At 39.3% G+C, this 20415-nt stretch overlaps 1 protein-coding gene across 5 annotated transcripts in view; it reads right to left on the reverse strand.

The window, feature by feature from the left end:
- Nucleotides 1-20415, reverse strand: part of ATF1 (activating transcription factor 1) — an 82000-nt gene that overhangs the window by 22041 nt on the left and 39544 nt on the right. For 2 of the 5 annotated variants that reach the window (XM_029954854.1, XM_029954853.1), the window contains 3 exons: nt 9365-9493; nt 7474-7593; nt 5235-5335 (listed from right to left, as the gene is read on the reverse strand). In XM_029954854.1, the coding sequence (XP_029810714.1) occupies nt 5235-5335; nt 7474-7593 (221 nt within the window). In that variant the 5' untranslated portion in view covers nt 9365-9493. Of the gene's footprint in view, nt 1-5234; nt 5336-7473; nt 7594-7822; nt 8022-9364; nt 9494-20415 lie in introns of those variants that run through there. The other 3 variants (XM_029954855.1, XM_029954852.1, XM_029954856.1) reach the window with 3 other exon arrangements.

A 20415-nucleotide genomic window follows, 5' to 3' on the forward strand; every position in this document is an offset into this window, starting at 1 on the left:
ATGTTTCTAAGGGTTAAGAATTCTAATTATTATATGTAATTAAAGCTAATAAGAAAACATCTCTATGTGCCAGGAAAGATTTTAAAAAAAGGGGCATGAGAAATACACTTCTTTTTGTTCTAAAATGAAAATGTTTTGTCTAAAGAGGAAAAAGGACAAATAAGAATGTAGAAAAAACTGTTGTAGTAAGTTTGTGGCAGAGGAATCCAACTAGTTAAGATTAAAATAAAATTATTTTTTTAAATGAGTTTTAATATCAAAAGTAAGCTGGTATAAAATTAGAATTTGGTTTTCTCTCTATTAAAACAAAGTTCTCTTGGACTTTGGTAATATTGTGAAAACTCCTTTAAGTTTCATAATTATCTGCCATCCTGTTTAGGCAAGTGCCTTAGACCTATATTTGATACTTTTGATGAATGTCCCAAAATTAAGTTCTATTTTTTAAGGTTTTATTTTCAAGGAATCTCTATATCTGACATGGGGCTTGAAATGATGACCCTGAGATGGAGTCACATGCTCTACCTATGGAGCCAACCACACCCAATATTAAGTTCTAAGTGAAGTCTTTTTTGACTTGAAATATCCCTACAGATTTGTTACGCTTATTTGATTATTTGACAATGCTTCCCAAGTAGTTTACATAAGTAATTCTAAACCTTCTTTATATTGTATTAGTAAGACTGTGGCATGTGTGGATAAGTTGATTTTGTTTCCGCAAAAATGGCCCCTAAATGTCAGACTTCTGCTGTCATGATGTCCCTTACAACATGGCAAAGCCTGCCCCAACACGGGCCTCTGGGTTCTTTCTCACTTTCTGGCAAATTTCATTTTTTGGTTTCTACACTTCTTCACCCACCATGGTATGTTTAAGAAGACTCCAATTATAAATAAACATTGGTGTGGAGACTTCTAGAAGATTGCAAAAGCAGTTTACCGTCAATGTCTAACCTGTCAAGTCCATAATCCTGGAAAACTCTTTTGTTCCCAGAGGCCTCAAACCTCCTCCCTGTGAACACCGGCAGCTGGACTCCATTCATTTGGCACCTGGTATGGGTTATCAATATGTTCTTGTTACTGTATGTATGTTTTCGGGATAGACTTAAGTTTGCCAGTGTGAGGCCATTAGTCTTGCAGCAGGGGAAAACGAACAAAACCCTTAGAAAACGGGTTTCTCATCTGGCCTATACTTTCCACGGAGGCACGCACTTCACTGTGCAAATCATCATTCAAGCCTTGATAAAGGCCTTACAAGTATCTTGGAATTATCACTACCCCATCACCCTGAATCATCAGGCAAGGTGTAGATAACTGCCGGAAATCCCCAAATCTCTAACCTTGCTGAATTTGCCAACGTGTTGGCCTAAAGTGTTGCCACCAGCTCTGCTCACTATTTGCAACACATTCCCTAGGAGACAGTCACGGGCAGACCACTCACTGTCTACTGGCGTACAGCTTTCGGATTCCTTGTCGTCTTGTGCTAGTACAACCAGTTACTAGAAGTCTTTAATGTCTTATACTAAAGCCTATCATTGACAGGTTAAAGAAGCTTTCACAGACCCTATCAAAGGATCCTGTTGGTCACTCTGGAGCCTGGTATTTTGGAAAGGTCATCAAGAAAAAAGAAAACCAAAAACCAAAACTAACCAACACCCAGCTTGCAAGCCCTGTTGGAAATTACCTTACCAAGTGCTCCTGCCTACCGACACTGCTGCAAAACTAAAAGGTATTAAGCCCTGGGTACATAGCACACAGCTAAAGATGGCTCCACCTGACACCTGGTCTTGTACAGATGCTGAAGATCTCTAAATCAAATTGACAAGAAAGAGAAGTAAGTTTCTTACAAGAAACAATGTAGACTGTTTCCATCCAAGACGATGGATCACACTTTTACCGCATTGTCTGCTCAGATCCTTAGACTCTTGATTCATCTGTTAGCTGAGAAGGAGTTGTCTGTGCTGTGGCCAACACCAAGTGCTGTTGTTCCTGGATTAATTAACACTTTTGGGGAAGTTAAAAGTCGCTTAAAAAAGTGACTCCTGGGGTGCCTCGGTGGTTCAATCAGTTAAGTGATTGACTTTGGCTCAGGTCATGATCTCACAGTTCATGAGTTTGAGCCTTGCGCTGGGCTCTGTGGTGACAGCTCAGAGCTTGGAGCCTGCTTTAAACTCTGTGACTCCCTCTCTCTCTGCCCCTCTCCTGTTCATGTGTGCTCTTTCTCTCTCTCTAAAAAATAAACATTTTTAAAAAGTGACTCCTTCCATGAGGTTCTTTCTTTGACTTATCTGATTTTGATTGGCTTAGGTCTTGGTGACCAAGGCTCTACAGTGCACTCCAAATATTGAGGATTATTCTTTTAGTAATTGTAATAATCTCCTAATCTCCTGTGTGCATTGTATTCTCGCAAAGGCTTTAAATGCATGTTCACAGTCACTAACCACCAAGCAAATGATCTAAGACTGAAACAAACAGAATGTGAACCTGAAGCCATGACCTGTGAATAAATGCGCGTGCGCGCACAAATGTCTGAGCTCAAAGGAACAACAAAAACCGCCAAGAACTTCTAAGAGTGGCACTAATGCCTTAAAATCTCACATCTCTCAGTTAAGCTGGAAGTCTGATCAAAAGGAAGGAGCTGTTAAAGAGAAAACCACAGCCCAAAAGGGCATCGCTTAGGTCGAGTCCCCAAACTAGGGGTTAATACTTAATCTAATTGCAGTTTCTTCAACCTTCCCCCAGAAATGTAGTCTTAACCAACCAGTCAGAAAGTTTCAGATCAGCACCAGTGAGGTAATATGTCACAAGGGCCTTCTCCATTCCCCCAAAGGAAGATGAGAATCTGCAATGATAAGACCTCCTGGCACTTACCCCTAAGGGAAAGATAACCTTGACTGGAAAATTCTTCTACCAATAACTTTCTTGCCCCACCTTCTTTCCTATATAGAAGCCTTCCATTCTGTACAACTTCTTGGAGCTCCCCCCTACTTGTTAGATGGGATGGTGCCCAATTCATGAATTATTTAATAAAGCCAATTAGACCTTCAAATTTACTCAGTTAAATTTTAACAGCATATATATGGTTTTTATGATAATTGGGGGAAGATGATATCTATTATTTCCTATAAGTGCACAATGCATTAACAAGTACTTTATCGGGGCGCCTGGGTGGCTCAGTCGGTTAAGCCTCCGACTTCGGCTCATTCATGGGTTCGAGCCCCGCGTCAGGCTCTGTGCTGACAGCTAGTCAGAGCCTGGAGCCTGCTTCCACTTCTGTGTCTCCTTCTCTCTCTGCCCCTCCTCCTCTCATGCTCTGACTCTCTCTGTATCAAAAATAAATAAAACATTAAAAAAAAATTAAACAAACAAACAAACAAAAAAACAAGTACTTTATCCAAGAATTTTTGTGCTGGTAAAGTCCCCTTGTTTGGAAATTAAATAAAAAGAAAAAAAAATTTTTTTTTAAAACGTTTCTTCATCTTTGAGAAAAAGAGAGAGACAGAGGGAGATATCAAATCTGAGACAGGCTCCAGGCTCTGAGCTGTCAGCACAAAGCCTGATGCAGGGCTCAAACCCACGAACCGTGAGATCATGACCTGAGCTGAAGTTGGTTTAATAATTTTATTATTAAACTTTTATTTGCATTCTTTTGGTGACTGCCTCCAATAATCTAAGGTTGTCTAATCAATAATATAAGTAATCAGTACAGGGATCTAATAAGCCATTCCTTATCTTACATATTTCTGCAAAATTCTTTGCATTTTGGTTTTTAAACTACCCAAATTAATCATTACCGTTCTAAAAATCAATGGTTTTAAAAAGTCAAAAGTCAATGAATGTCTTAGTTCACCATTCTTTCTTGTATTCACATTCCTTCCATCTGGACTCGTTTTCTTCTTCCTGAGGTTTACCCTTTAGTAATATCTTAAATCAGCTTAAAATGATTTCACCAGTATTTTGGAGTGATTCTTCAGTTGGGTATAAAGTTGTAGACCAACAGAGACTTTCTTCTAATATTACCATTCAAAAACCTGTTAGTCTAATGGTCATTCTTTTTAAGGTAATTTATCTTTCTTTGTTAGAAGCTTTTAAAATCTTACTGTTATCTTTGGTGTTTTCCAGTTTTATTTAATGTGTTAATCTAGGGGCGCCTGGGTGACTCAATTGGCTGAGCATCCGACTTTTGATTTTGGCTCAGGTCAAGATCTCATGGTTTGTGGGTTCAAGGCCTGCATCAGGCACTGTGCTGATAGTGTGCAGCCTGCTTGGGATTCTCTGTCTCCCCTGTTCACCCTTTTCCCTTTCTTTTATCCTTTTCTGTCTCCCTTTCCTCCTACCTCCTAGTTTTGTTCAACAAGTAATTATTGAGCATCTACTCTTGTATGGTCGCTTTGCAATGCAAAAATTTACTTAAGAGCACAGCCTAGGGGTGCCTGGGTGACTCAGTTAGTTAGGCGTATGACTGCAGCCCACATCATGATCTTGCAGTTTGTGAGTTCAAGCCCTGCGTTAGGCTTTGTGCTAACAGTGCAGAGCCTGAAGCTTGCTTCAGATTCTGTGTCTCCCTCTCTCTCTTCCCATCCTCTGCTCATGCTTACTCTTTCTCTCTCAAAAATAATAAACACTGAAAAAAAACCAGCTCAGCCTATGTATTATTATTTAGTTATCTCTACATGCAACATGGGCTTAAACTGGGGTCAAGAGTTGCATGCTCTTTGACTGAGCCAACAAGGTGCCCCTGGCCCATGTATCATTAACTGAAATTCTAACAGGACGAGATAAACACTGAAACAGGGGTCAGTAAAAAGAATGCCACAAAAGAGAGACCCAACTTGGTCTTGGGAGTTGGAATGGAGGTAATCAGAAGACTTCCAGGAGGAAATAAGGCTTAAAGTATGTGTAGGAATTATGCAGAATGCAGAAAAATGTGTTTCAGCAAAGGGACAAGAGTTAGGAAGCTAAGAAAGGGAACACAAAGTAGTTCAATTCCTAAAATCTACAGTCATCTTGCTTTTAAAGTTAACTATCTAAAAGTAAATATGGAAATCTAGTACTTTGCCAGAAGATAAGATTAAATTCCTCTTTAACAAAGAGGAATTGGACTCAAATCTCTCTCTCTTAACATTTCCCATCCTATACGGACACATGCTTCTTCTTTATATAGTTTGCTTTGCACGGCACCATTCCAACTCATTGTTCCAGAACACATTGTTGTAGAATCTGAAACACCGAGTACTCACCTGTAAGATGGGCGCCGTGCTAGGATCCCGTGGGCTTTCTGTGAAGAGCCTATACTGTCTGATGAGTCCTGAGACTCCTCACTTTCTGATAAAGATGATACCTGAAAAACAGAATTGGTTTTACAGTGGTGAACAATGCAGGTGGGAAAAAAATTTGATCTTTACTTTCAGAAAATACGATATCTCCTGCCACTCAAATTCATTTGCCTTTAAATCTAAGGTTTAAAATACATTTTATCTTTTCATATCTTCCTTTATTTCAAGAGCCCAGATTAATTAAAGGAACTTACAATACAGCATGCTCAGAACAATGAAGAAAGTGTATCCCTAAAATAAAGCAAAACTATTTAACTAGAGTTATAAAGGCCAGTCTCTGATTTCCACCCTATTTCTATATTGATAGAAAACTGAGTATCAGTTTTCTAAACCATTAATCTGATTTGGACCCTGGACATGATAATTTTGAAATGCTATTAGGTATCCAACCATTATCAAATTATTAGATAATAACATTGCAGAGACTGCTAAATATACAAGCCGTTGAGTCAGGCTCGAGGTCTTGGGCTAGACATACAAACTTGGGAGTCACAGCTCTTTAGATAGTTCACAAAGCCTTAAGACTGGATGAACTCAATATACAGAGAAGATTACCAAGAAGAAAACCCAGAAACACTCTAACATTAACAGGTTGGGAAGAGGAGGAATCAGCAGATAAGACCAAGAATAAGCCACCACTGAGGCAGGGAAAATACCAGGTAAGTGAGGTGTCCTACAGAGCTAGCTAAAGCAATGTATTGAAGAAAACGATCAACCATGTTAAATGCTGCTAACAGGTAAAGTGAAACAAGGGCTCAGAACAGACCATCAGGTATTGAAAGATGGGGGTTACTGGCAAGGACAGGTATAAACACATGCAACTTAGAAATCTGTACTCATGGCATATAGCAAGGACATATTAAATGGTAACTAAGTTCTATAAAAGTATGTCAATACAATAATAACCACATGCAAGTTTTAAGTTATAATAGTATCTTATAATTAAGAAAATAAGTTATTTTCAATTTTTAAAACGTATTTCCCAATATTTGTCAAGGTTGCACTATGATTTTTTACTTCATCTTTATTTAAAAAAAAAAAATAACCCAATCAGGCTTCTAGAAAAGAGACCTAACAGATCTGTGCTCTACATAACTACAGATAGAAAGCCTTCCCCTAAACTAATCAGACTTAGATCTTAAATTTCTATAAATCTGATTTACATTTTATAATCTCCCTCAAAAACAAGTGCTAATGTATAACTACTTACATTCTATATTAAAATCTGTATCTTTTGGCAGAAAAGAATGAACTGGTCACAACCTATAGTAATTGAGAGATATGTCCCTTTTGTATTTCCTCAAGCATCATGGATATACCATTTCTAACCTAAACTCTTAACTATTTTCACTGTTCCTAAATTTACTCCAAAGTCTCCCACAGAACTCAAGAAAATAATTTCTGGAACTAAGAGTTTACTTATATAATTAAGATCAAATGTTTCTCTTGAATAACAGACTAATTAAAAGTAAAATCTCCATGTAAAAACTCACAAATCTATACAGTTGTCACCTTTCAAATAGGAAAACCACATAAACATGCAGCTCTAGAGCTGACAGCACTGCCAGATACTAAATAGTCAGGAGGGAAAAATGAGGGGTGACTAAAGGCATTCGGAGACTCACAAGAGCAGAAGATAAAATGGGGAGAAAGAGTAGAAGGAAAAAGAACCCAGGATCACTTTTTTCTTCCTACTGCTGTCAGGTGGTAATATGAAGGGAGACAGATAAAAAATAAGAACTTGCCTCCACTATGAGAACGCTCTTGTTGGACTTCCACAAAGCATAAAGCAGGTACCTTTGTTTTTGTTTTTACTTTGTTGACATTAACACCATTACCCTTACTTCAAAATTCTCTTTTTCATGAAAGATACCACTGGGATAAAAAGATTCTATCTCTTAAAGGCCTTCCTTTCCAAGCAATAAATTCCCCCAAATCGCTTTCCTTTTTCACTGGGTAGTCCATACATGAAATCAGAAATTCACAAACGTTTCTATTTGCCTCATTGGTTCTATAGCCTAATTTCTAAGACAGCCTTACTCTCCTGGTTTATAATATTATAACTATAACAGTTTCAATGTGTCCAAAAACTCAGGGTATAAAAGTCCCCTCTCTCAACCACTAAGTCTTTGAATTTCTGTACCGTTTGCACATGTGGTGGGTGAATTACAGAAGACTGAGCTGTCTGGATGACCCCCTGAACCTGTACTTGCTCTCCAGGAAGAGGTATAATTGTCACTGGCGCAGATCCTCTTAATGCCATCTAAGAACAAATAAAAATTCAGTTAACATATATTATACCTATGCATATAAGACAGCGGAGTTCTTAACACTGGGAAACATATTTCAGGGTCTATTATATTTAATCACATCTATTAACATTAGGTATCTTCTACGGATCAGAGCCTGTACTAGGGGGTTGACGTTACAAACTAATTATAACAAACAGAATAAGATCTGTAATAGAAGAGGAAAAGCAGAAAATACTGTACCGTTGGAGCAAAGAAAGGGTGCTACTACATCTGGGTCTTGAAGGATAAACAATTCCCTGAAATTGTATATGGGGGTGGGGGTTGGGAGGTGTTTTGGGCAGAGAATTGATGGTACAAAAATGTGGAGGCTATTTAGAACGTGGGGTGCCTCGGCGGCTCAGGTCACTATCTCACGGTTTGTGAGTTAAGCCCTGGGTCAGGCTCTTGGATTCCGTGTCTCCCTCTTTCTCTGCCCCTCCCTCCCTTGCTTGTGCTCTGTCTCTCAAAAATAAACAAACATTTAAAAAAAATTAGATGAGCGCCTGGTGCTTCAGTCTGGTATGCATCCAACTTGGGCTCAGGTCACGATCTCGCAGTCCATGAGTTCAAGCCCTGTGCTGAGCTTTGTGCTGACACCTCAGAGCCTAGATCCTGCTTCATTTTCGATGTCTCCCTCTTTCTCTGTCCCTCCCCTGCTTGTGCTTTATCTTTTTCTGAAAATAATAAGCACACAAAAAATTATAACATGTTATTCTGAAGAGATCTGGTTGAAAACCAATCCAGAAATCAAGTCAAAAAGTGAGAGAAATATCAACACTGGGCAGTGTTTTTAAAGAAAAATCAAATATTTAAAAATAATTCCATTATGAGATTATAATTTATTTCTATGGAAATCAGACAGGGTCTTGTAGAGAAATACCACAATAAAATGCTAAGCGAAGAAAGGACCACCCATCAACCTTCAAGGCTCAGCTCAGGTTCTCTCTCTTCCAAGAAGCTTTTTTATGTTTTCAGTTAACAGTGATCTCTCACCTTCCTGTGGACTACTCTGGTCCATACCATTTCCCTTAGAGTTAAGTAACAAAATAGAATCCAAGGCTGCTTCTCGGGTCCTGTAAATCAACTTCCTGACTGTTCCCCTCTTTTTTTTGTTTGATAAAGTCCCCCAAACAATGCCTTGTTCCCTTTCACTGAAGGTTCTTTTCCCCTTCCCAAGATGGGATTCAATTCCAGCCTCATCATCATGAGGTCATGAAGTTTTGTATATAAAATTTTATCCAGGTACTGAGAACTGCAAAATTCCACACAACTCCATCAACCTCTCTCATCACACACTGAAGGACATAACGCAATTCTAGTGCTTTTATCAGCTTAAGGACATGTCCCTAGGATGACCCCAGCCCCCTTATGCCTACCTGAGAAAGCTCAATGCTGCCAAAAAATACATACTGTTTGTTCCAGCTAAAACCCAAGGCCCCTGACCACAGTTTGCTTAGAGCATTTACTTCAGGAAACTTACAGTTGTAAATCCTTTCTGATTCTTGAGGAATAAATCTTCCATAACACAGAAATGTCTTTTCTCAAGAACCTGGGAGCCATCCCTTTGAAATGTTATCTTCTGCAAAAATAGAGCCCTTAACTCCCAGTCTCAGAGGGAGAGTAGGAGCCCAACTTTGATAAGCATCAATCAGCAAACACAGACGGCCTAATCACACCGACCAACCTCCCAACCTGACATCTTCAGTACTTCGCCTTTAGCACCCGCTAGCATTTAAAAAGTACCTTTGGTTTCAGCAGATTTGAGCTCCATTTGTGCGGCAGTCTCTCTCTTCTCTACTGCCTTCATCTGAATGAAATCTGTCTTGCTACCTTTAACATATGTGTGGCTCTCTTTCTCTTTGATAGCACCCACTAGGGGGACATAAAAATTAAGCTTTAGTTAAAACAATTCACAATTCTTAAGAGTCCAGCTCTAGAGCTACCATTACACTCAGAGGAAACACATGAAGGTTGTCTTACGTTTCCTATCCCAACTGAAGCCAACCACTCAACTAACGGGGAAAGCTTGTGACGGGATTAACTTACATTTCTACAAAGATAAAAACAATCATTCATTCAGGGTTTCTGGCAGCCCTTGTGATTTTGTGCAGATTGTGGGTCGAGCAGGTAGGAAAAAGGCACCAGATTTTGTGGTAGTTATTGGTAATCCCTCCTCCTTGTTATCATTGTTCTAACCTCACAAAATGCTCATTATTCAGGGCACCAAAGACCGGTCGGTGTTTTCCCACTCCCACTCTCAAACTTCATAATCTAAATCCTGAGATCACTCTGAAAGCAAAAAAAGAAGGAGCTGGTCCCCCAGTTTTAACACGAGGTTGAAACATAGATGGGGCACTTGGGTGGTGGCTCAGTCAGTTAAGTGTCTGATTCTGGCTCAAGTCATGATCTCGCTCTCTGTGAGTTTGAGCTTTGCATCAGGCTCTACTGATAGCTCAAAACCTGGAGCCGGTTTCGGATTCTGTGGCTCCCTCCCCTGACTGCACTCTGTCTCTTTCTCTCAAAAATAAATAGGGCGCCTGGGTGGCTCAGTTGGTTGAGCGTCTGTCTTCAGCTCAGGTCATGATCTCACGGTTTGTGGGTCAAGCCCTGCGTCGGGCTCTGTTCAGCCAGCTCAGAGCCTGGAGGCTGCTTCAGATTCTGTGTCTCCCTCTCTGTCTCTGACCTTCCCCCACCTGTGGTCTATCTCTCTCAAAAATAAACATTAAAATAAATTTTAATAAAAATAAATAAATAAACATTTTAAAAAAAACCATGGATGACTACCTCCATGCGTTACATTTCAGTGCTAACCATTTTCTGCAGTGACAATCCAATAGGGTTATCACTGGCCACATGTGAATACCAAGCATTTGAAGCGTGACTAATGTGACTGAGGAACTGATTTTTAATTTTACTTAATTTTAAATAATTTAAATTAAAATGTAAATATCCACTTGTGGCTAGTGGCTACTGCAATGAACAGGGCAGTTCTAGATCTTAAGAGCTGTAGAACTTTCTAGTACACTATGGCTACAACCTCAGACCTCCTCTTAGGAGATGTTAAGAGGAAGCAGAAAGAAAAGGATTTTTCTGAAGCTGGTCTGATTAAATTGGGAGCTGTTGGACTAAGCCCCTGATTTCCTCTCATTCTCTGGGGCAGCTGGGCCCACGATTTCTCTTATCTACGTGAATGGACAAAATTCAGCATGGCCCTTTGCTATCTAATTCAGCGGTCCATGGACATAAACACTTGGATGAGAGAAAACAGACAGACAGTAGAATGTCATGGGAAAGAAGCCTCTGTTTCGTCAGTTTGAATCCAAAGTCTTTTAACTCTGAAAGGCATACAGGCTTTGGAGACAGAGAGGCTTGGGCTGATTTGCAGCTAAAGGCACTCACTAACTCTGCAAATTACTTTAGCTCTCAGGACTTTAGCTTCCTTCTTTGAAAATGGAACCAATATGATATTTTTCACAGTTATAATGAAGATTAAATGAGTAATAAGGTAAAAACAAAGGATGGAGAGTAACAGTGAATAGAAAGAGTCTACCCTATTTGGATCCTGGCTCAATAAACTGTTGACAAATATATATGTGTGGACTGTGAGGAAGACGGCAGAATGGAAGAATCCTGAATTCCAAAGACACAGGAATAGAGCAGCTCCATCTGTGTACCTAACTTTGAACATGACCTAAAGACTGGCAGAACTGACTTTGCACAGGCAAATCATAGTGAGGAGGCCACCTTGAAAAGAGTAGGAGGAGCAGTGAAGGGGGTTGAGAAATAACCGCCCTGGGGAGACTGATCACAAATGGGAGAGAGACACCACAAGCACCGAGAAGCGAGAGGATCAAACCCCAGACCAGGCACCCCATGCGCTGGGGACCCACGCAGGGAAGAGAAGCCTCTGTAACATGTGGCTTTGAAAACCAGTGGGGCTTACTTTGGGAGCTTTAAAAATCAGTGTGACTTAACTTGACGTACTTTAAAAATCTGGGCTTAACTCTGAGAGAGCTGGAGGGAGCTAGGAAACTGAGTCTTCATCCTTAAAGAGCCAGCATGATACATAACCGTACCTGAGACACGGCATAGAAGCAGCAGTTTGAAAAGTGACTGGGGTACACGTGAAGGAGATAGACTTATTTACTAAAGGGGCAAGGATCTTCCAGAGATTTCTCCAAGAACAAAAGTGAAGGCAAATGACATCTGTCGCCCTTTTCCCCAGCCTCCAGAGCTGGACACTTACAGGAACCAGTGCTAATTTTACCGCTACCACGTGCCCCACCCCTGAGGTCTCCAGCAGACACACCCCATCTGCTCTCCAAAGTAGCTGCTGCCCCACCCCACCTGGCAAGCAGCCCCCGCAGAGACTGATGCCACTCCAAAGTGGCTCCTGCCCTGGTGAGAGGGGACGATAACTACACACGCCAGTGTGCACACCGTTTGAATAGCAAGCATTTTAGCTGGCCACGGAGGGAGAAAAATCCTGCCCATCAGTGTGGCCCCAAATGTGACAGAGTGACTGACTGGAGACATCTACTCTGACTGTTGACCCATCTACCAACCAAAACCTCTCAACTGGCTGAGCACAGAGAAAGCCCTTTGGTGGGCCTGCAGCTGTGGCAGAGAGACTGCTGCAGACAGCTGGCATGACTGCTGACCCGTACACACCGGCTGCCTGTGGAGGCCTCAGACCCCTCAACACTGCCCGGTGAGCCCACCACAGGAAAAGTGGGTCACTGCCATCAACTAGGTTGAAGACAAACAGGGCTCAGCCATAACAGCAAGGAGCACACACAGCCCACATAACACAGGAGACACCCTTGGAGCAGCTGGTTCTGGTGACAAGGGAACATACTATGGGGCACCACAGGGCCTCTTCTACACAAGACCAGGAGACAGAGCAGAACTCCCTAAAAAAATTTATTTTTTCTAATGTTTTTACTATTTTTGAGAGAGAGAGAGAGAGAGGGAGAGAGAGAGAGAGAGACAGCGTAAGCAGGGGAGGGTCAGAGAGTGAGTGAGATACAGAATCCAAAGCAGGCTCCAGGCTCGGAGCTAGCTGTCAGCACAGAGCCCTATGCGGGGCTCGAACCCACGAACTGTGAGATCATAACCTGAGCCGAAGCTGGCGATTGAGCCACCGAGGCGGCCCAAGAAGACTTCTCTAATACACAGAAATAAACACTGAGAATTAGACGAATGAGAAGACAGAGGAATATGTACAAAGGATAAAATCAGAGCAAAAGAAATAAAAGAAACAGGGATAAACAATATGCCTGGTAAGAATTTAAAGTAATAATCATAAAGATGCTCACTGGACTTTAGAAAAGAGTTATTTTATTTCATCAAAATAAAGAGAAAGGAATCCTAGCCTAACACCAAAGAAAGCTGTCTAACCACAAGAGAAGAGATCAAGAGAAGAAAGTAACAGAGAAGGACTACAAAAACAACCAGAAAACAAGTAACAAATTACTAATAAATACATACCCATCAATAATTACTTTAAATGTAAATAGACCTAATGCTTCAAACCAAAGACACAGTGTGACTAAATGGATTTTTAAAAAGACCCACCTATTTGTTGCCTACAAGAGACTCATTTCAGACCAAAAGACACCTGTAGACTGAAAGTGAATGACTGGGAAAACATGTACCATGCATATGGAAGCAAAAAAAAGAAAAGGCCAGTGTAGCAATACTTATATAGGACAAACTAGACTTAAAGACTGTAGCAAGAGACAAAGGACACTACATAATGATAAAGGGGGAAAACCCAAATAAAGAATATAACAATTGTAAATATCTATGCACTCAACATAAAACCAACTAAATACATAAAGAGAGAAAAGGGTCAATAATAAAATAATAGTAAGGGACTTCAACACTCCACTTAAATCAATGGATAGATCATCTAGACAGAACAGACTGAAAAATCAACAAGGACACTGACTTTGAATGACACATTAGACCAGATGGACCTAACAGACATAAACAGAACATTCCATACAAAATCAGCAGAATGCACATTTTTTTCAGTGCACATGTAACATTCTCCAGGAAAGATCACATTTTAGGTAAAAATGAAAGTCTCAATGAATTCGAGAAGACTGAAATCATATCAAGCATCTTTTCCAAACACAATTATATGAAGCTAGAAACCAATTACAAGAAAAAATATAAAAAGAACACAAATTACATGAAAGCTAAATAACATGCGACCAAACAATTAATGGGTTGACCAAGAAATCAAAGAAGATGAAAAAAATACGCAGAGACAAATGAAAGATGAAAACACAACAGTCCAAATTCTCTGGGATGCAGGCAAAAGTAGTTTTAAACGGGAAGTACATAGCAAAACAGGCCTACCTCAAGTAACAAACAAAAAACTCAAAGAAACAACCTAAACTTACACCAGATAGCTAGAAAAAGAACAAAGCCCAAAGCTAGAAGAAGGAAAAAAACACAAAGATTGTATCACAAATAAATGAAATACAGACTTGAAAAAAAATAGAAAAGATCAATGAAACCAGGAACTGATTCTTTGAAAGATAAAACTGACAAGCCTTTAACCAGACTTATTAGGAGAAAAAAAAACAGGACTCAAAATCAGAGATGAAGGAATAGAAATAATGGACATCACAGAAATACCAAGCAAGGATCATAAGAGAATATTATGAAAATGTATATGCCAACAAATGGGACAATCTAGGAAATGGATAAATTCCTAGAAGCATATAATCTTCCAAAACAATGAGTAACAAATAGAAAATTTGAAAAGACTGATTACTAATGATATTGGGTCAGTAATAAAAAAAACTCCCAACAAACAAAAGTCAAGGACCAACTAGCTTCACGGGTGAATTCTACTGAACATTTAAAGAAAGTTAACACCTATTCTTCTCAAACTATTCCAAAAAAATAGAAGAGGAAAAGAAGCTTCCAAATTTACTCTATGAGTCCAGCATTATCCTAATACCAAAACCAGACAAAGACTACAAAAAAAAGAAAATTACAAGCCAATATCTCTGATGAACAGAGATGCAAAAGCCCTCAACAAGATATTGGCAAACTGAATTCAACAATATATTAAAATTAATCATTTACCACAATCAAGTAGGATTTTTCCTGGGTTGCAAGAATGTTCACGATTTGCAAATCAATCAACATCATACATAATAAAAGAAAGGACACAAGCCATATTATCATCTCAACAGATGCCAAAAAGTATTTCACAAAATACAATATCCATTCATGCTATAAACTCTCAACAAAGTAGATTTAGAGAGAACAAATCTCAACATAATAAAGGCCATATATGACAAACCTACAGCTAACATCATACGCAATACTGAAAAATAGAACTTTTCCTCTAAAGACTGGGAACAAGACAAAGATGTCCACTCTCACCACTTTTATTCATTATAGTACTAGAGGTTCTAGCCACAGCAATCAGACAAGAAAAACAAATAAAAGGCATTCAAATTGGTAAAGAAGTAGTAAAAACGGCACTATCTGCAGATGACATGACACTATATAGAGAAAACCCTAAAGACTCCACCAAAAAATTATTAGAACTCATAAATGAATTCAGTAAAGTTGCAGGATATAAAATTAATATACAGAAATCTGCTGCATTTCTATACAATAATGATGAAACAGCAGAAAAAGAAAACAGTCTCATTTACAACTGTACAAAAAATAATAAAATACTGGGGCACCTGGGTGGCTTAGATGGTTAGGCATCTGACTTTGGCTCAGGTCATGATCTTGCAGTTCATGGGTTCGAGCCCCGCATTGGGCTCTGTGCTAAGTGTTCAGAGCCTGGAGCCCATTTTAGATTCTGTGTCTCCCTCTCACTCTGCCCCTCCCCTGCTTATGCTCTGTCTCTGTCTCTCAAAAATAAATAAATGTTGAAAGTAAATAAATAAAAATAAAATATTGGGGCACCTGGCTGGCTCAGTCAGTAGAGCATGTGACACTTGATGTCAGGGTTGTGGGTTTGAACCCCATGTTGGATTACTTGAAAACAAAAAAAATCTTCAAAATAACAACAACGGGGCTCCTAGGTGGCTCAGTTGAGCGTTCGATTCTTGATTTGATTTCAGTTCAGATCATGATCCCAGGGTCATGGGACTGAGCTCCACCTGAGGCTCCTTGCTGAGTGTGGAGCCTGCTTAAGATTCCTTCTTTCTCTCTCTCTCTCTCCCCGCCCCCTCCCTTACAAATGGAAAAATATGCCATGTTTATGGACTGGAAGAATTAATATTGTTAAAATGTTCTAGTATACTACCCAAAGCAATTTACAGATTCAATGCAATCCCTATCAAAATACCAACAGCATTTTTCACAGAACTTAAATGAATAATCCTAAAATCTGTATGGAACAAGAGACTCCAAACACCCAAAGAGATCCTGAGAAAGAATAACAAAGCTGAAAGTATCCCAGATTTCAACATATTACAAAGCTATCAATCAAAATATTATGATACCGGCACAAAAAACAGACACAGAGATGAACAAAACAAAGAGTCCAAAAATAAACCCACACTTATATGGTCAATTAACCTACTACAAAGGAAGAATGAATATACAATGGAGAAAAGACAGCCTCTTCAACAAACAGTGCTGAGAAAACTATATAGCTATGTGCAACAAACTGAAACTGGACCACTTTCTTATACCACACATAAAAACAAACTCACAATGAATCAAGTACCTAAATGTGAGACTTGAAACTACCTATAAAACTTTGGCAATAATTTTTTTGACATTGGCTTTAGCAACATGTTTCTAACTAGGTCTCCCCAGGCAAGTGAAACAAAAGCAAAAATACATTATTGAAACCATACCAAAATAAAAAGCTTTTGCACAGCAAAGGAAATCATTAACACTAATTGATTAGTGGGTTGAAGAGACAAACCACTGAAATGGAGAAGATATTTGAAAATGACACCTATTGATAAGGGATTAATATCCAAAATATATAAAGAAGTTATACAACCCAAAACCAAAATCACAAATAACCTGAGTTAAAAAAAGGTACATCTGAATAAACATTTTCCCAAAGTCATAGTGTCCAATAGACAAATTAAAAGATTATCAGTATTACTAATAATCAGAGAAATGCAAATCAAAAACCACAATGAGGTATCATGTTACACCTGTCAGATGGTTAGAATCAAGAAGACAAGAAATAACAAGTATTGGTGAGGATGTGAAGAAAAAGGAACCCTCCTGCACTGCTGGTAGGAAATAAATTGGTACAGGTACTGTAGAAAACAATATGGAAGTTCCTCAAAAAATTAAAAGCAGAAATACTGTATGATCCAGTAATTCCACTACTGGGTATTTACCCAAAGAAAACAAAAAGATAATATGTACCTCCATGTTTACTGTCGCATTATTTACAATAGCGAAGGTATGGAAGCAACTCAAGTGTCCACAGACAGATGAACTGAGAAGAGAAGATGTGGTATATATACACAATGGAATTGTACTCAGCAATAAAAAAAGAATGAGATCTTGACATTTGTGACAATAAGGATGGACCTAAAGAATATGATGCTAAATGTAGTAAGTCAAACGGAAAAAGATAGAGATCATATGATTTCACCTTTTGTACAATAGAAAAAAGAGACTCTAAAATACAAAGAACAAATTGATAGTTGTCAGAGGGGAGGCTGTAGGAGGATGGATGAAATAGATAAAGGAGACAAGAGGTACAAACTTCCAGTTATAAAAGAAATAAGGGATCTAAAGTATAGCATAGGTAATATAGTCACTAATAGCATAACAACATTGTTTGGTGACAAATGGCGACTACACTTATCATGATAAGCACTGAGTAATGTATAGTTCTACTGAATCAGGAATGCCTGGGTGGTTCAGTTGGTTGGGTGTCTGACTCTTGATTTCACTCAGGTCACAATCCCAGGGTCATGGGATTGAGTCCTGTATTGGACTCCTTGCTGAGCGTGCACCTGCTTGGGATTTTCTCTTTCTCTGCCTCTGCCCCTCCCTGGCTGGTGCACTATTTTGCTCTCCCTAAAATAGAAATTAAAAAAAAAAAAAAAAGAAGAAAGAAATGCCGAATCAATATGTTGTATATCTGAAACTAATATGACATTATATGTTAATTATATGTATGTTAATTCTATTTTTGGAAAGAGAGAAAAAGAGAATGCACGAGTGGGTGAGAGGGACGGGGTGGGGTGGAGGTAGGGGGAGAATGGGGAGGGAGAGGAGGGAGATGGGGGGAGGGGGAGAGAGCGAGCGAGAGTGAGTGAGAGGAGAATCCCAGATGCAAGGCTCAACCCCATGACTCTGAGATCATGACCTGAGCTGAAATCAAGAATTGGACACTCAACCAACTGCTAAAATTTTTTTAAATATGTGTGTGCATATATAATAAATAATCAGGGAATAAATAACAATCAGGAAAATTTTAAACAATGAATGGCTATTTGGCGATGTTAAGTAGTAACTCTTTTAGGTGTGATAATAGTATTGTGGTTTTGGTTTTTTAAAGAAGCCCTCATAATTTAGAGAAACATATTGAAATACTGAAGGCTAAAATAATGATATTTAGGATCTGCCTCAGTATAATCCATTTGGTTGGTGGGGTAGGTAGGGGGAGGACAAGAAGCCCTGAGTTAAATGCTCAAAGTGGGTGATAGAAGCCATTATGGTTCAAGCTAATAACCTGTTATTCTGGGGGGACCTGGGTGGTTCAGTAGGTTAAGTGTCCAACTTTGGCTCAGGTCATGATCTCTTGGTCTGTGAGTTCAAGCCCTGCACTGGGCTTGCTGTTGTCAGCACTGAGCCTGTGCTGACAGCTCAGAGCCTGGAGCCTGCTTCAGACTGTCTCCCTTTCTCTCTTCTCCCCTGCTTGTGTCCTGTCTTTTAATAAATAAACATACATACATACATCTCTTATTCTGAATATATTTGAAACTGCCCACAGTAAGCTTTTTGAGAAGTACCTGGCACCACAGGGACCACAACAGTGGTTGGTCCTGTCTAGACGTAGAGCCCAGTGCTCTTTTCTAAGACACCCTGTGCCTCCTGATGCCAAGCAAAGAGTTTTACAACCTCTCACTCTATGTTCTCAGTTTGCTTCCAAAATATCAAGTCTATTTGTTTTGCTTTTTCATTTCAAGGAAAAAGAAGGCAGAGACTGCTCTGACATTTGAAATAATGATTTGTTGATGACCACAGTATCAATGGTGGCATATCCTTAAGTCCAGGGTGTCTGCTTAGTTCTTAATGGACTGGAGCCATTATTTCAAAATACAAATGAAAAATAAAATGAGCCAGATAATTACATCTAAGTTTGTTATTTAATGTAAAGATAATTTAACCATAATTTTGTGGTTTAAAATTTTTTTCTATACTTAAGTATATATTATACTTGCTCCAAAATGTCACTCTTCCTAAGCCTCAAGAGATTCAAATGATCTTTGGAAAGTTAGGATTTACACATGGTAAACAGAACTGACTGGATAAAGAATTCACACTCAACTACATGCTTTTAGGAGATTGCCAAATCCATGTATCTCCTGTACACCTACTTATTAGTTTTCTTTAAAGTATCTCCTTTGTAAACTCAAATGCACTTAAAAAAAAAAAAAAAGCTTTTTTCACTATAAGACTAGTATCACTTGCCGTAACTCTATGGTAACTATAAAAATAAATATAATCAAAACAATGTTGTTACTGAATATTGTATTTTTTTAACATTTATTTTTGAGACAGAGTGCACGCAAGGGCAGGGCAGAGAGAGAGGAACAGAGGATCCGAAGCAGACTCTGTGCTGACAGTAGCGAGCCCAATGTGGGGCTCGAACTCATGAACCACAAGGTCGTTAACTGAGCCAAAGTGGGATGCTCAACTGACGAAGCTACCCAGGTGCCTCTTAAATATTGTATTGTATCAGTTAAGCATCTGGCTCTTGGTTTCGGCTCAGGTCATGATCTCACAGTTTGTGATCTGAAGCCGCAGGTCAGGCTCGGTGCTGACAGCATGGAGCCTGCTCAGGATTCTCTCTCTCTGCCCCTCCCCTGCTCCTGCTGTTTCTATTTCTCTCGAAATAAATAAATAAACTTAAAAAGCACTGCATAGACTGAATCCTTCCTAACTCTCCTGCTTCATCTTAAACCATGTCCCTCTAGTTCTGCCCACAGCAGAGGCTGACAGTTCCTTTTGCTTCTCCTGCTCCCTCCCAAGGCCTTAGCAAAGATATTCCTTCACATGCCTAGAAAGGTCTTCCCTTCCTTCCTGGGAAGTTAACACCTACTCACCCTTCAGATTTCAACTCTTGCAGCATTTCCCTAGAAAAGCTGTCCTATTCCCACACGGTCAAATCCCCTACCATACAGACTCTCGGAATATCCTAGGTCTCTTACGTACGATCCTTTGCACTTCTTGGGGTTACAGTTTTATCTGGATGAGTATCTGTTCCCTGTGTTGTTTCCTCCACTAGACAGCAAGTGCTCTGAAGATGAGGAACTTGCCTCTTTTTGCTCCACACTATATTCCCCAACTGGCACATGTGACACTGAACAAATCAAGTTTTGCAAATTATGAAATATTTTCTGATTTTGGACCCTATAACTTAGTGAAGTTATTATTATGGTTTCTTCTGGATGCAGCTTTGACTTTTCTAACTCAAATTCTACATTTCCTAACTTCAGGGCATTTGACCAATATTTTTAGTTCCAGTCAAGCAATATGAGGGGTGGAGCACATGAGATGAAGCTAATTTTCCCATCTTCTTTGTGTGAATATGGCCA

This window comes from Suricata suricatta, chromosome 10, assembly GCF_006229205.1.
Source record: "Suricata suricatta isolate VVHF042 chromosome 10, meerkat_22Aug2017_6uvM2_HiC, whole genome shotgun sequence".
Lineage (NCBI taxonomy): Eukaryota > Metazoa > Chordata > Mammalia > Carnivora > Herpestidae > Suricata > Suricata suricatta.